Consider the following 15,406-nt stretch of genomic DNA (forward strand, 5'->3'; position numbering starts at 1 on the left):
CACTCTGGTGGCATGGTGCGCTGGATTGGATAGCGTACCTTAAGGTACGCTAAGTACTCAGTCGCTGTCCAAGCTGTCCAAGCTCCCTTGGGTGACATCAACCTCCAAAACACCTCCTCAAACGTCAACGACGGCAATCATCCCCGCCATCACCACCACAGACCCGTGACTCCCCATCGCCTTGCCTGCCTGCGCCCATCCCTGTCCTACCGGCGACTCAGGCCGCTGGCGACTTCACTGCCGCCGGCCCCCGCGCTACACCGTCCAAGACTAGCCAGCCTTCTTCTGCGCCTCTTACCATGTCTGCGACATACGCTCTTGTCTCGCTCCCGCTTCAGGGCTTTGCATCTAGCGACGAAGTCGAGGCCCTGTCATCGCTACGTGCGACCGCTTCCGATGCCACGCTCGTCCCATATCCCGTGCCCGCCTTTCGCATCGGCACCCTCGACGCCCTCGTCCAGCATGCCGACGACCTTGCAAAGCTCGACAGCGCTTGTCGTGCCATGGTTCAGAAGTCAGCCGATTCTCTGCGGTCCCTATTCCCAGACAACCCAGACAAGGTCGCTCAACAGCAGACCGTGAATGACAGTATGCCGCCGTTCACCACGCCTCGTGTGCTCCATCGTTCTTTGCTATACTGACCCATCGGTTCTCTCTTTAGAGCCCACTGACCAGTACCTGCGCAACTTCTCGTGGAACAAAGTCCGTTATCGTGCAGAGCGGCCCATTGGCGAGTTGGTCGACGTATTGCAAAAGGAGCTTGCCACCATCGACAATGATGTCAAGTCCAAGTTCAACCAATACAACTCGGTCAAATCGAATCTGACCAATTTGCAAAGAAAGCAGAAGTAAGTCATGATGATTTCTCAACCCCGAGTTTGCGAAAATCTATTACTGACAAACCCCGTCCGTCTCTTTCTAGTGGCAACCTCGCAACCAAATCCCTCACCCCTGTGGTCAACCCCTCGATACTTGTTCAGAACTCGGAATACCTCGAGACACACCTGATTGCCGTGCCAAACACCTTGAAAAAGGACTTCCTGAAGACTTACGAGTCTCTAGCGCCGATGGTCGTACCTCGCTCGGCTTACGAGGTTGCTCAAGATGACGAGTTCGTGTTGTTCGCTGTAACCACGTTCAAAAAGCACAGCTCTGAATTTCAGCAAAAGTGTCGCGAAAATAAATGGACACCACGTCAGTACAAGCATGTCCAAGGCGGCAAAGAGGAGGAACAAAAGGAACTGCAGAAGGTCTCTGAGGAAGAACGAAAGGTTTGGGGTGAGGCCCTGCGTCTGAGCCGGACAGGCTGGAGCGAGAGTGTCATGATCTGGGCGCACGTCATGGCGTTGCGAGTTTTTGTAGAGAGTGTCCTCCGCTACGGCCTACCCGCCGAATTCGTGTCAGCTATGGTCCTGGTAAGCTCGAGCATTTCTTTCTGGTCTTGTGCATTCTCAGCTAATAGCATCCTACCCAACAGACCAACACTAAGCTTGTCAAGAAGGTCAAGACAGCACTCGACTCTGCTTTCTCTTATCTTGGTGGTAACGCATTCGGTCGCGATAAGAAGGGTCGAATCACTAAGGACGATGCTGCACTTTCTTCAGACATGGCGGCTGCCGGCCTGGGCGGTGGTGAGGGTTCCGAATACACAGGATATGTGTATTACGAGTTTGAACTGCCATGAGACGATGGTGTCTTTTGCAAGGACAGACGACATAGCTCTTCATTCTTTTTCTCACACATAGACGAACCCTGGCCCGACCTGGCGAATCATCAGCATAGCGTATGTTGTGCAGGACAGCCTGCTTGGGTAGGAATCCGATTGAGTCTTTCTGCACGTTGTCGATGGCGCACAGTACGACCTGCTGGAACAGAGCTTGTTCAGTGTCAATCGTGGCCAAGAGTAATGTGACGAGCTCGGCCCAACAGGATATAGTCCGAAACATCAACGTTGGGTGCGGCGCAATCTGATGGCTCGCTATTGTGAAGGAACATATTGAGCTGGTGGCGATGGGACAAGAAAGCCCAGAAAAGGCTGCAGTGTTCGCTCCGCTCGCAGTCAAGGAACGAAGCCATCTAGATTTTAGTCTCTATAAAATGTCATGCTACCCATTGCGGCTTGGCGCCAGCTCGTGCATTGTACAGTCCAAAAGAGGCAAAAATATAGCTAAACCAGCTCTGTGAATCCGCTCCTTTAGGAGTCCATCTCAAGGTTTTCCATCGCTGACTGTGCTGTCCAGATGACAGCTATGCGCATCCAAAAATCTATATGGAGATCAGGCCCTTGGCCTGGAGCCAGTCGACCAGCTGCTGAACACACTCTTCTACCGAGTTCTCGTGAGTCTTGAGGACAATGTCGGGGTTCTCGGGGGCCTCGTAGGGAGAACTAATGCCAGTGAAATGCGGGATCTCGCCAGCACGAGCTTTCTTGTAAAGGCCTTTGGGATCGCGCTGCTCGGCGACCTCGATCGGAATGTCGACAAAGACCTCGATGAAGGGGATGGGCTCGTCTTTAGAGCTGGGGGCCACAGCAGCGTGGACATCGCGGGCGATCTGGCGGTCGGCCTTGAAGGGCGAGATGAAGGAGGTAAGGGCGATGCAGGACGAGTCGGCAAAGAGCTTAGCAACTTCGCCAATGCGGCGGATGTTCTCGACGCGATCCTTGTCGCTGAAGCCGAGGTCCTTGTTGAGGCCGAAACGGACGTTGTCGCCATCCAGGCGATAGGCGGCAAGGCCCTTGTGGAGGAGATGCTGCTCGAGAGCCGTAGCGACGGTCGACTTGCCTGAGGCGGAAAGGCCAGTAAACCAGAGAGTGAAGCCCTTTTGCTTGCGGTGCTCGGCGCGCTCCTGGCGCGAGAGGGACGGGTGCCAGACGATGTTGCTGTGCCGTGGTTGTTGAAAGTCAGCGCGTTTGTACATGACCGTCCAGACGCAATGTGCGGGTGGGGGCGGGGCAATCGCGGCTAAGGAGTACGCGTGAGGATTCTTACGTGGCCATTGTCGTGATTTGGTGCTGGAGATATGAAGACAAGGATCGAGCCGATCAAAGTAGGTGTCGCGGGAGGAGAAGCAGATATTCAGGTCGGGCTGAGTCGAAAAACAAAATCGAGGGGCAGCGGGAGTCAAGAAGCTATGTACAACGCTGGTCCGACTGCGGCTCTCGGGCAAGACGTCAGTGAAACCAGGGTGTGCATTGTGAGACCATGTGGGCCGGCCATTTGCGAGTTCCCCATGTTCCAATTCAAAGGCCACTCTCATCACACTACACACTGATCTGGCAGTGTTGAACGGCAGCTTGCGCGGGTCAACCTCTGCCAGCGAGCACGGCGTTGCATTACTACTACAGCCGGGATCCCGCAATTGGACCCAGACCGAACGTGCCTTTGGCAGCCAGCGAGTGCATCTACTTTACTAAGACGTCGAGGGTCTCCGGTATAGTTTATTGTGGGGCAGGCTGTGAGCTCCGATGGCGTGCTGCCGACTGCCTGCTGCTTCAGGCAAAGTAAGTACACTACGTTAGCGTACCTACCTTCCAAGTTTACCTTCTAGCGTCCACACAATGAGTGCCAGCCGATGTGCCTCGACATCCTGTGTCAAAACTACTGCCGTGACCTCACCAAGACCACGTTGGGGCGAGTACATACTGCACGTGCAGTCCTTGTATGTTTCTATTTATTACCCAATGGCTTACTGGTGTCAGCCGCCGTGTCTATGTCTTGCTTGCAGCCTTCATTGAATATCTGCCATCAGCTGCGTGCAAGCCTGCTCAGATCCGCCCAGCAGCGTATATGAGCGATCCCTCTATACTGGTCTAAACTTGTCTCTTCCGAACTGCATCGCCGGCCCGGTGCGCATGTATGTCCCAATGAGCTGCCAACTGAGTCATGATTGCCATCACCCACACGAGTCAGGGTCTCGCATGATCTCGGTCTATTCTGAGAAGAGCGAAGCTGTCGTAACTCTCTGCCCGGTTCCTATATCTGTGCCAACAACTCATGCTGAAACCGGCGACCAAGGCTCCGGCGCGTTTCCGAAACCTCGCTCGTTCTTGCAGCACAAGCGGTTGTGCGTAGTGGGCAGATTTTGGTTGCTTGAAGGCCATCATTGTACTTTGTAAAGCACAACCAACGCGAAATGTACCTGTCTGTGCACTATGCATGTTCCTAGTCCCATCCCTTATGAAGCGGGGGATACGCCGGCCATCATCTGCGCCGGCGTTTCGGGTCAGCTCGGAATGATTATGAGGAGTGTCCAGACTGTGCACATACCGCTGCCTGTTTGGGCGACACAAAGAGAGCAGTTGCCTCAGCCAGAATGACGGGTTTCTCGCCTTCAGCGACCAATGTCTCGATGCGACCCTCGACCCAAGCCTTGCGACCTTCGACCTTTGTAGTGGTGGCGCGTAGTGCCACGTAGGCGCCCGCCGGGGCTGGGGCGCGATAGTTGATGTTGAGATTGGCCGTCATGCCGACCTTGTGCGGCAGTGCCGGAAAGCAGCATCGAGCGAGACCCTCGTCGAGCATGGTCGCCAGCAGGCCGCCATGGACAATGCCGGGATGTCCGCACAGATCAGTGCCCAGGTACGAGATACTGACGAGCGACTTGCCGCCGTCCTCGGCAAATACGAGCGGCGGCACGACGACACGGCCAGGCCCAAGCAGCAGACCCGCCGTCAGGGTGTGGCTGCGCAGAGCCTCGGGCATCTTAAGATGCGGTCGCGATGCCGTAAAATCAGGACGGGTGCGCAGCTCAGCTACGACAGGGTGCGAATCGATGTATGCCTCAACTTCGCGCTCCTCGTCCGTGGCGGGCGTATACATGGTCAGTGTCTCGGCATCTGACGGCGGATTCCAGATACCGTTGACGGTAGGAACAGCAGGAGCAGCAGCCATGGCGAACCCCAGAGCGGTCAACACAATCGCGAAGCTGGCGGCAGAGAGGGCACGGCGGAAGAGCGACGGTGGCGGTAGCGAAGGAGTTGTTGGTATCGAGGCGGCGGTGTGCAGGGCGGCGGGAGATGAGGATGCAAGGCGGCGGCGACCGACGAGGGGCAACGGCGGCGGACCAGCGTCCACATATATCCTCACAGGGTTGCGATTGCACACCAGGCTCGGCCGTGGAGCGGCGGCACGGGCGAGGGGCCTCCGGGCCAGGACACGGGCGGTGGGCAAGGCGGCGGGCATTATCCGCGCCGATGTTCTCTAGTGACGAGACACCCAGTGTCACCAACTTGCGGGTCTGCTGTGTTGCCGGCCAGACTTCCTCTTCGGGCGCTCGCGTTAGGATCGAGCGGCAACGTAGGAAAAACTTCGAGTGGGTTGGCCAAGACGCTGGTATCCAGTCATGGAGCACGTCCTCAACAAACCCGAGGCGCGAGTGGCCAGACTCTATAAGGGGAGAGCGGGAAAAAATCTCAATTCCGCCGCGCGCTAAGCAACGCCCGCAGCATGGAACGCGGACTACGTTCCGCCATGACACGTGGTCAAGGAAACCGACATGTCGCCCAGAGAGGCAGTTGCCGAGGCTCTTGCGCCTCCCACACCACCCTGTCTGGAATCCTTGATTAAGAGCAGTTTTAGCGCACGCACTTTGCATAAAACATAACTTTGGGAGTCGCACGACGTCAGAAAGAGTCTACAATCTCCACGGAGGCTATTTAATATGGTGGACAGACAATGCACGTAAAAACAGCTACCTGTGCTAGGGACATATAGCGGTTGAGTGCTCTCGCGGCCAAACTGCCTGTGATTGGTGTGTCCTCTAGAGCCCGTCCTCCTCCTGGGCCAGCATGTCTGCGTAGTCATCGACAGATGCAAACATGGGCAGGTTCTTGAGTGCCCGCCGGCGGGCTTTGTGTGCCGACTCTGGCTTCTTTGACTGGCCAGCTTCTGGCTCCGAGACTCTCCGAGCATCGTCTTCTTCGTCCTCGTCAGACCCAGCATCGTCCTCATCTTCGTCCCCGTCTTCGTCGTCCAGAAGACCTTCGAGCCCGTCGGATTCACCAGCTTCGACATCTGACATGTCTTCAGCTTCCGCTGCGTCGCCCATATCCTCATCCGAATCGTCAAGCCCCATGAGATCATTGAACTCAGCATCACTCTCGGCTTCGGAATCATCGTCACCCTCCACGTCTGGCCGAGAGTTGACAAGAGCTTGCCAGATCTCATCTTCGCCAGCTTCCGAGCCCTCGTCGTCCACAGATGCACCATCTGCTTCTGTGGCCTTTCTCTTCTTCTTTTTGTCGCCGTCCTGACCTGCCTTACCCACCTTGGTAAAATATTCGTGGAAGAATACGTCCTCCACGGCAACATCCTCAGTACGTTTGTTCCAGAAAGCAGCTGTATTGAGAGAGGTGCCTGCTCCAGCCTGCGCCTTGCTTGAGCCCATGTGGATAGGCTGCATGATAGAGGCGCCCCTGGCATTGTCCCCTGCCTTTGCATTGCGATAAACAAACTTGTCCAGAAATGCGATGAGGCTGTGACTTGCCAACTCGGGCTTTCGTGTCGTCTGTTGGCCCTGGAGTAAGTCTGTCGCATACACATCAACCGAGGGATGGAAATGCCGAAGAAATGGTAACTATACAAATGACAATTTTGACGTTAGCTGCAACGCTGAAAGACTTGGCGAAAATGGGGCATACGGGCAGGGCTTGGAACATACCAACTCCCACAAGCAGCTGCGGTGCGCATTGCTGTATTCCGGGTCCCGTTTGCGTCCGTCATACATGGTCTCTGGTCTGACTCTCATCTCATCCAAACCATCGTCCACAACGGGACCGCTTGATATTGTGGTTTCGTCTGACGCTAAGCCAAGATCGTGCTCCTCTGGCTCGTTTAGAAGAGTCTTCAGGTCAGGGAAGCTGACGCAGAGCTCGATTATGAGGTACAGTACGCCACAAACGAACGACGGCTGATGCAGGTTGAGAACCTGCAGCATCCTTTTGACAAAGGCCTTGACACGGCGAACGTCAACATCGGCCTTAAGACTGCGATACAGCAGATTGAGAAACAAGGCCTGTTTCGAAGACGAAATGAGGCGAGGATCCAAGAGCGACTCGTACAAGGTTCTGTAGAACCGTTCCGTGGCAAGGTGCCGACTCGCCGACAGTTGTTGTACAAGCATTAGAGCCTGGATGCTGGTGTTGAAGTTGGAGGAATGGGTAATGCGGAAGAGAGTATCAAGGTGAGACTCAAGACTAACACATTTCAAGTTAGTTTCTATAGTTACAGGCCAGGGAAGTTGGGAGTAAAGCTTCCAAAAGAAAACGTGATTCGCTTACGTGGATGAGTCGGCCTCTGAGAACGGAACGGCGCGGTTCACGCCTGTCAATATCGCGGAAACGAGTTTCGAGGCGGCATCTTGAGCAGCAGCTGTTTGGGCATCAACTTGCTTATCCCGCTTGGGTGGTGGAGGCCCACGGCGACGTTTATTGGACTTGGCTTTCGGGGTGGCCTGAGCCTCACCATCTAGCTGACTCAAAGCTCCCGTCTTGAGCAAGGACACGAACAGACCAAAATAGATCTTTAGCAGAGAGTCCGCTATTCCAGGTTCTTTGCTGCTCAGGATTGTCTGGTTCAGAGTATTGATGGCCGTGTATTTCGCTCGCATATCCTGTCCCTGGCGGAAGATTATGTCCTGCTCGATGGAGCGAATGACAATAGCTTTCATTGCTGGGTGGATGTTGAGCAATTGCAACAGCAGGTAGGAAGCCCGGGACGATATCTTTCGTTCACGATCACCTAGCTTGTTGACCAGCAGTCTGAGCAAGTTGGATTCCTGCTCAGGCTTGTCCTTGAGAAGAGCGTAAACCATGTCTACGGCCTTTGTACGAGAGTAGTCTATCTCGTCGTCACACCAGACCTCCAGTGCCTGAATCAACTTGAAGTATGACTCCTTCAGCCAATCCTCGAATGCCCAGGATATCAGATGCTGTTGGGTAATGTTGCCAGGTAGAGGCTGACCTGCAGACCAAATCTTCAACTGCTTCTTGTGAAGAACGCCCAAGAGGCCCGGCTGTGATGAGAAGGCATACAGACGTCGGTCCGATGGCAGCATCATTCCTGGGCCGAGTAGATCGACCATAGCTGCCAGAGCAGCAAGAGCCTGACCACGATTGCGCTTACAGGCCAAAGCAAGCAAGTTTTCCAGGGTTTTGATGTTGTGAAGAGGTGATTCTTGGGCTGCAAGCGTCAGAGCAGAAACCTTGTCTGACATGGTACCAGATGTCATGATTGTCGACATGAATTTGTGATTCGATGACGCCGATTGACTCTTGTTGTAAGTGGCTGTGTCTTGCTGCAAGAGGCTGACAGCATAGGTCTTCAGGTTGGCGATTGTAGCAGCATAAGCTGTGACATCCGAGCTTGTGGCGGAGGGTAGTGCCGGAAGCGGAGCAGAGTGCCAGTCTGGGCGTTGTTCAAAGATCTTAACAGAGCGCGTTAGTGAAACCCATTGCCAACTGGCAATCGGCCGCGAGGAACGGGACATGGTAGAAAGCTCACCGTCTTGCCCTTGGGCGCCTTGGCTGGCTGGATGGTACGGGTTGCCTCCGCCGTCGATTGACCTGTCACCACAGGTGCTCCGCCGACTACGTGGTCTTCATCTTCATCGCTAGAGTCCACTTGGCTTTTATCCTCAACGTCGTCAGCCCCATTGCTCGATTCGTCGGAGTATTGGTCTTGTTCCGGATTTGTGGTCTCAGTCTCCTTTCCCCCCTCCACAAATTCCTCGTCCTCATCTTCGTCATTGGTAGGCGCGATTTTATCAAATCCGAGCGCCGCGGCAAATTGTGCCAATTCAGCACGAAGATCTTTGTCGGCATTGCTCACAGAAACCAATGCGCCTTCGTCGTCAGAGTCGGCGTCTCCGACCAAATCTAGATCTTCCTCGTTTCCTCCGAGAGCTATGATCTCCTCGAGGAGCACATTCTTGTCGCCGGGAGCAGGCTTGTCTGAAGCAGGTGCGCCATGGTGTTTCTGGCGTCTCGAGGAAGCCGGGCCAGGACGGTCATTTTGAGCCCCAATGGGGGCTCTCTGATCAGACTGGCTGACACGACGGGATCGCTTGCTGGAGGAAAATTTTCGGTCTGAATTATGGTCCGTGGACTGCTTCCGTTTCTTGTCGATCGAGCGGGCTCCGTTTGTGACGGGCTTACTGCTTGGCGAGGCGGGTTGTCGCTTGTCCTGCTGCGACTTGGCGCTTCCATTCGAGAGCTTGCTGTCAATCTTGGCCGTCAACTTGGCCAGAGCGGCATCGTTGAAGCTGGACGAAGCCATCGCGCACGAAGTGCTGAGTCAAATCGCGAGCAAATGGTGGACAGAATCTTGGTTAAGTCATTCACGAACCAGAGTTGCAACGAGGTGCACGCCAGAAAGCGCTTCGTCCCAAAAAAAAGTTGGGCGATGCGCTCCAGGGTCTGCTTATCGATAGCAGCCACGGGCTGCCAGGTGTGCAGGAATCACAGGGATCCACCACTACTTTATGGGCGGGCGCCCGCCCTGTAGCGCATGTGGGCTCTGCACAAGAGGCATGTTGTAGAAGTGTAAACCTCCGTAGTACTTAAAGCAGCTTTGGGTCAAGCAATCAGCCCGCCCTGGCCCTGGTAAACCTTCCTCCGACTGTTCTCACAGCCCACTGGCTTTCAGAGGTTCATTCGCTCTAAGCTACAACTAAGCAAGCAGAGTAGCATAGCAGCTCTATTGGCCCCTGCGCCAAGCACTCCGTGACAACGCACAGCGCCTGCTTTTGTAGGTACATTCACGGCGCACGACCAGGTTCGGCCGTGATTTCGCCGCTCACGCGGTTGTGCCATTCAAATGCCGAGTATTGCCTCCGTGGGCGGTAGTTTGGCCGGATGCCGACCGCAGCAGCATGGAATTACTGCAGCTCGCAACTTGATCCGCACGCGCGTTTTCACGCAAACGTATTTCTCTCCTCCCGAGCGGTATACGCGCCTTTCACGCTTCTGGATTCCGACTGGCGGCCTACACGCAAAAGCCAAGCAGGAAGGTTAGTACGTTATTGGAACACTTATACCTGTTGGCTGTAGTCTTATACCTAGGTTGGTAGATGCTTTCGACAAGCTCATTAGAGCTGGTTTTCTTCGACAGGTATGTATTCAACCTTGGAGCTCTAGTCCACGGGTTTTACTCACGATTACTCCTCCTCGACACACGTCAACCTTTGACCGAGGGTTTGTGCAATTAACATGAGCTGGCCATATACAGAGCCAGCCAGGAATATTCCATCTGCTGCCTCTGGCTCAGCGGGTTCAGAATAAACTGGAACAATTGATCGACTACCATATGGCATTACTCGGTGGGTATCTTTTGTCGTCTTCCTACTCTTGGCGCCATCTTCTTACCCCCCAAATTATGACGAGTGCCCACTGACGTGTTTGTGGATAGGTGCCTCTAAAGTTTCTCTGTCATCTCTGTCGTCGCAAGCCTTGTGGCAGAAGACAGGTCGTTTGGAAGCCTATGGTCCAGAGGTTCGTGGTCGCTGTGGCTATTACGAACGTTGCCATTGATCGATCTATTCATCCATTACGCTAACCTGTCTTCTTCAGCTGCTCCGTCTTGAGGATAGGAAAGCTACCAAATTACTCCTAGCGCCAACACATGAAGAAGAGATCACGCTACTTGTCGCTGGTGTCGTGCACTCGTACAAGGACCTGCCGCTGAGGTTATATCAAATAGGTAATCACCATGCATCCATTCCACGCAGCAGCCATCCTGCATCGTCCCAAGCACTAACACGCACGTAGGACGCAAATATAGAGATGAGCTGCGACCTCGTCAGGGACTTTTGCGTTCTCGCGAATTCACAATGAAGGACCTCTACACGTTTGACGTATCAACTGAAGCTGCCTTGGCTACCTATCAGCAGGTTCGCAAAGCCTACTCCCAGCTATTCGACACACTAAAGTTGCCATACCTTGTGGCGGAAGCCAGCTCGGGCGACATCGGCGGAGACTTGAGCCACGAGTACCATCTACCAACGTCTATCGGTGAAGACCACGTAATCAGCTGTACCGAATGTGACTACGTGGCCAATGAAGAGATGGCAGTCCCTGCTACTATGGCCCCGACAGCGGTTGTTCAAAGCGCAGAAATGATGTTGTTCCGTGGCATCACGAAAGACCGAAAGCAATTGGTCCATGTGTGGTTTCCTGCCAGCGTCGAGGACAAGCATACGGGTCAGCCCAGATTGCTCACAGCCCTGGACATCAATATGCACATCATCAAGACTGTTGTGCCCTTGGATTCCGGCATCAAACTGCATGCCGGGATGGCGGCAGCCTCCAAGGCAGCATCGCAGCCTCCACTGCGGGCAGTACACATTGTCGATCCTAGAGTAGCGACCGCTTTCTCCGACTCGGCGATGAGAAAGTCACTGGAGCATGCTGCAATGCCGAAGATGGAGGCAGAGTCTTGTGCCGATGGCTTTCATGAAATCGACGTACTTAGAATGCACGATGGGGACTCGTGTCCCAAATGCTCAATGCCGTCGCTGAGGGTGCAGAAGGCGATCGAGCTGGGACACACTTTTCATCTCGGTACTAAATACTCCAAGGCGCTCTCCGCTCAGGTTCAGATTCCTGGTGAGGCGGATCGAGCCGTCTCTCAGCGGACATTTGTGCAGATGGGATGCCACGGTATTGGCGTGTCTAGGATCATTGGGGCTGTCGCAGACCATCTTAGCGATGACAAGGGTCTAAACTGGCCTCGACATATCGCTCCATTCGAGGTTGTCGTGGTGCCCTTCCCAGAGTATGCAGAAGATGCTGCCACTGTTGCTACACGCTTGTCTGAAACGAGGAGCACTACCGACGTTGCCTTGGACGTCTTACTAGATGACAGGCCGCTGTCCCTGCCCTGGAAGGTCAAGGACGCTGATGCTGTGGGCTATCCCGTCGTAGTCGTGCTTGGACGGACGTGGCAAGAGAACCGTACGTGCTCTGTACAGTGCCGTCGTCTTGGCTCGGTCCGCGATGTATCTCTTGACGAGCTGGCTGTGCACGTGAGGCAGCTTCTCGAGCAAATATGAGGATACGCTGCCCTCAATGGCTAGCGTGGTACAATTTGATCGGCACAAAGGCTTGTATAATATACTGCGGCTCTTCTATGTTTGGAGGTATTCTCTCGTCGTCGTGGCGGATATTCCTGGTGTCGCACTAGATATGACCGATGTAAAGCCCGCTAGAAAGAGGAGCATGTTCCATTTTGCCTTACTGGTAAAATGTCACACCTGGAGTACTGGCAGCATATAGCAGAAGAAAAGGTCGTCTTTGCCTAAATGCATGTACGTTGTCACAACATTAAACATCGGGTTTCGCCGGTGTCTACTGATGGGTGTGGTTTAGGGCTTATTTGATAATGTTGACTTTCCGGATTTGTCAGATCCATACAAATTTACGCGTATAGACCACTTGCTCGGACGAGGGCAATGGGCTCGTAAGAAGAAAGAGGAAGGAATTGGTCTAGACAGACTTGTGATCTGTTTGGGCATCGGCCCGAGGCAAGAATTGTGGTTTGTCTTCGTTTGAATTATTGTGTGCTTGTCCACGGGTTACTCACCAAGTACCTTCTCGAATCCAGTCGAATGGGGGACTTTGCAACTTTGCAGCGCAAAACTTTAAATACCATGCACTCTCATCTGGTCATAGTGAAGAACTGCCTCGAGAAGGGCTTGAGCGCCTAGAGCACTATTGATACGGCAAATGTCAGCAGAGTGCCTAATTAAAGCCCTGGCCGAGTCGCTCGGGACGGCTTAGCAAAGAAGCAAGGGACTTACCAGTCCTGCGGTGTGCAAAATTCCTCGGGATGGTGGCTTACGCCGTCCCTGCAGGGGACAAATATCATAGCCGAAGGGCATACCTTGCTGGTACAGACTGTATCATGGCCGGCGCCACTTGTGATGTGCTGCCACCCATCGGACCCCACAAGATTCTCGGCGGCCATCTCGATGGCTCGGATGCAGGTCATATCGAAGTGGGCGGCGGGTGAGTTTGTGTCTAGGGTATAGTTGAGATCGACGGACTTCCCCCCCGGGCTTGTACAGGCCTTGTCGAAGGCTTCAAAGCACTCGGCCTGGACCAAGTCGAGAACATCATCGTCAGGATGACGGATGTCGAGTGTAAAGGTGACTGCAGTGGCGATGGTGTTGGTGGATGAGGCAGCCGGTAGTTTGAGGACGCCGGTGGAGGCGAGGGCGCCATGGCAGCGAGCGACCTCATGTGAGGCGGCAATCATGTTAGCAGCAGCAAGGACGGGATCGGAACGCATCTCGAACGGAGTCGTGCCCGTGTGGGCAGCGCGGCCGGTGACCTGCACTGTGAACCAGCGATAGGCCTGCGAGCCCTTGACGACACCGACTCTACGGCCGGCTGCCTCGAGGACCGGGCCCTGTTCTATGTGCAGCTCAAAGTGGGCAGCTAGCGGGAATCCTCGCAAGGGATCGTGGGAGCATTCGAGGGAACCAATAAGGCCATGGCGGGCTAGCTCGCTACCAAGGGTGGCGGCCGGATTGGCAATGTCGGGAAGCGCCCAGGCGTCGTCAAGAGAGATGTCGCCTGCCCAGACAGCCGACGAGACCATTGACCTGGGGAAGCGGGCGCCTTCCTCGTTTGTCCAGTTCACGAGGCCGATGTCGAACTCGGGCCGGCGGCCGTGCTCGCGCAGGCTACGGAGAACTTCGAGCGCCGCCACGATGCCCAGGATGCCGTCGTAGCGGCCGCCGTGAGGCTGCGTGTCGAGGTGGCTGCCCATCGCCGTCATCGGCGCCGGCGACCCTCGTGACCCAGCCATGCGTGCAAACATGTTGCCCATCTTGTCCGTCACCAGCGTGCACCCGACCGCCTCGACTTGCCGAGCGAGCCAGGCCCGCACGGCCGCGTCCTCGTCTGACAGCGCCAGTCGCGCCATGCCAGACCTCGCCCTGCTCTCATCCTGGGGTTCATCGGCGAAGTACGCAGCACCCCACGCGCAGGACTCGTGCAGTGTTTCCATTAGCCGGCCGGCATTGATGGAGATGCCCGATGGTGCAAGCAATGGATTCGATGCTCGGATCCTGGGGGTAAACGAGAGACCCCGAGCCTGCTGCCAGCGGAAGCTCTGACGCAAGCATGTGCCTATCTTCCGTGTCATGATTCCGACCACAAATGCGGTTCAAGTTTGTGATGAAAGACGATCTCCCACAAGTCACCGGGTCTGCTCGGCCGCACAGATAGAGACGGCGCCACCCTACCTCGGAAGTGTAGAGAGTGCCAACCCCGCCCGGAGACCCCGGCTCCCACCGGCCCGCAACCCATATCAGCTTTGGGGTTAAGCTTCCCCGGGTCTCCACATTACGCCGGGGCTGGGACGGCCTATTCGGGGTAACCTTGAAAGCCCAAGGTTGACCTGTTAACTAGGTTGCTGGCCAGTTTCCAACCAGAGGTTCCAGATCCATCTTTGCTCGAGAATGTTGCTTCACGTTCCACATAGTCTCAAATTGATGTCAACAGCCTCAGGTAGCACTCACCCACCACAAAAGCTGCCGGGCTGCTGTAAATGCTCCTTCCCTGCTCATTGTCCATATACTTACTACTGGATTCAGCCAGTCGCTTAAAGCAGGAGAATACTCGCCAATTACATCGTCCCAGCCCTCTTGTAGCCATCGACTTATCCAGGCAGACATGGCCTTCGGGAAAACCACAAATATTGAGATACAGCTGTAGAAGGGAACTAAGTACTCCTCGGCCCACGGTCTTTCAACGAGCACAGCGCAACAACGAGCACTGTCCTTGGCTGTCGGCATAAGACAATGTTCCCTGCTGGGAGGAATACTGGTCACCGTTCTGACAGGCTTTTAACTACACAACGAACACTCAGTGTTCATTGCAAAGTGCAAGTCGCGAATGAGGACACTCCTGTGCTCCGACCGACGGCCCCATTTCCAGCCGGCATACACTATTTCTGAGAATGGTCACCAACTCAGGACTTGTTGGTGCATCATAGTCGGCCACTAAGCACTACCAGGATACTTTCATGCGTGTTGTCTCTTATAGAAATAGTGAACAAACACATTCGAAATGCCATATTCTGGTAGGTAACAACACTGCGAATATGCACAATAGACTTCCATGCAAATCCAGGTGCGAGCGATGGTAACAGTTCTTCCTAACTATCTTTAATGCGACACGCTGATGGTATTTTGCTACCTTGGATGTTGCAATGATTGCTCACGTTTGCTACAGCGCACCGTGAGCATGGCTACGCAGGTACCGGCACTTAGTAACAAGAAGTGGCATGCGAGCTGAAGATCTATCTCACATATCATACATATTATCGGAGCAATCACACGGCGGCTCAGTGCACAGTTGAAGAAGGGCTGGTGTTCTTCAACAACTTATGGAGCTTTCTCT

At 54.6% G+C, this 15,406-nt stretch overlaps 5 protein-coding genes across 5 annotated transcripts; 2 read left to right on the top strand and 3 right to left on the bottom strand.

Moving 5' to 3' along the window:
• The first annotated feature begins 78 nt into the window (after positions 1 to 78).
• Positions 79 to 2,024, top strand: B0I36DRAFT_330493 (V-ATPase subunit C). The gene is made up of 4 exons (XM_046154844.1): positions 79 to 588; positions 662 to 848; positions 923 to 1,415; positions 1,478 to 2,024. Exons 1-4 carry the CDS (start codon positions 300 to 302, stop codon positions 1,682 to 1,684), a joined length of 1,176 nt encoding a protein of 391 aa, XP_046009577.1. The 5' UTR covers positions 79 to 299; the 3' UTR covers positions 1,685 to 2,024.
• A 241-nt stretch (positions 2,025 to 2,265) lies between these two features.
• B0I36DRAFT_376146 (Adenylylsulfate kinase-domain-containing protein) lies at positions 2,266 to 4,892 on the bottom strand (the record flags this gene model as incomplete). The annotated part of the gene is made up of 4 exons (XM_046160427.1): positions 2,266 to 2,881; positions 3,139 to 3,157; positions 4,141 to 4,144; positions 4,269 to 4,892. 4 exons carry the CDS (start codon positions 4,890 to 4,892, stop codon positions 2,266 to 2,268), a joined length of 1,263 nt encoding a protein of 420 aa, XP_046009578.1.
• An 868-nt stretch (positions 4,893 to 5,760) lies between these two features.
• On the bottom strand, positions 5,761 to 9,275 carry B0I36DRAFT_352233 (CBF/Mak21 family-domain-containing protein; the record flags this gene model as incomplete). Its single annotated transcript, XM_046157092.1, has 4 exons — positions 5,761 to 6,576; positions 6,661 to 7,195; positions 7,280 to 8,424; positions 8,502 to 9,275. 4 exons carry the CDS (start codon positions 9,273 to 9,275, stop codon positions 5,761 to 5,763), a joined length of 3,270 nt encoding a protein of 1,089 aa, XP_046009579.1.
• A 540-nt stretch (positions 9,276 to 9,815) lies between these two features.
• On the top strand, positions 9,816 to 12,048 carry B0I36DRAFT_376149 (uncharacterized protein; the record flags this gene model as incomplete). Its single annotated transcript, XM_046160428.1, has 6 exons — positions 9,816 to 10,012; positions 10,049 to 10,109; positions 10,227 to 10,317; positions 10,407 to 10,489; positions 10,568 to 10,697; positions 10,766 to 12,048. The coding sequence occupies 6 exons, from the start codon at positions 9,816 to 9,818 to the stop codon at positions 12,046 to 12,048; spliced, it is 1,845 nt and encodes a 614-aa protein (XP_046009580.1).
• A 588-nt stretch (positions 12,049 to 12,636) lies between these two features.
• On the bottom strand, positions 12,637 to 14,147 carry B0I36DRAFT_365940 (uncharacterized protein; the record flags this gene model as incomplete). Its single annotated transcript, XM_046159217.1, has 2 exons — positions 12,637 to 12,706; positions 12,796 to 14,147. 2 exons carry the CDS (start codon positions 14,145 to 14,147, stop codon positions 12,637 to 12,639), a joined length of 1,422 nt encoding a protein of 473 aa, XP_046009581.1.
• Positions 14,148 to 15,406: the final 1,259 nt, after the last annotated feature.

This window comes from Microdochium trichocladiopsis, assembly GCF_020744255.1.
Source record: "Microdochium trichocladiopsis strain MPI-CAGE-CH-0230 chromosome Unknown B0I36scaffold_8, whole genome shotgun sequence".
Lineage (NCBI taxonomy): Eukaryota > Fungi > Ascomycota > Sordariomycetes > Xylariales > Microdochiaceae > Microdochium > Microdochium trichocladiopsis.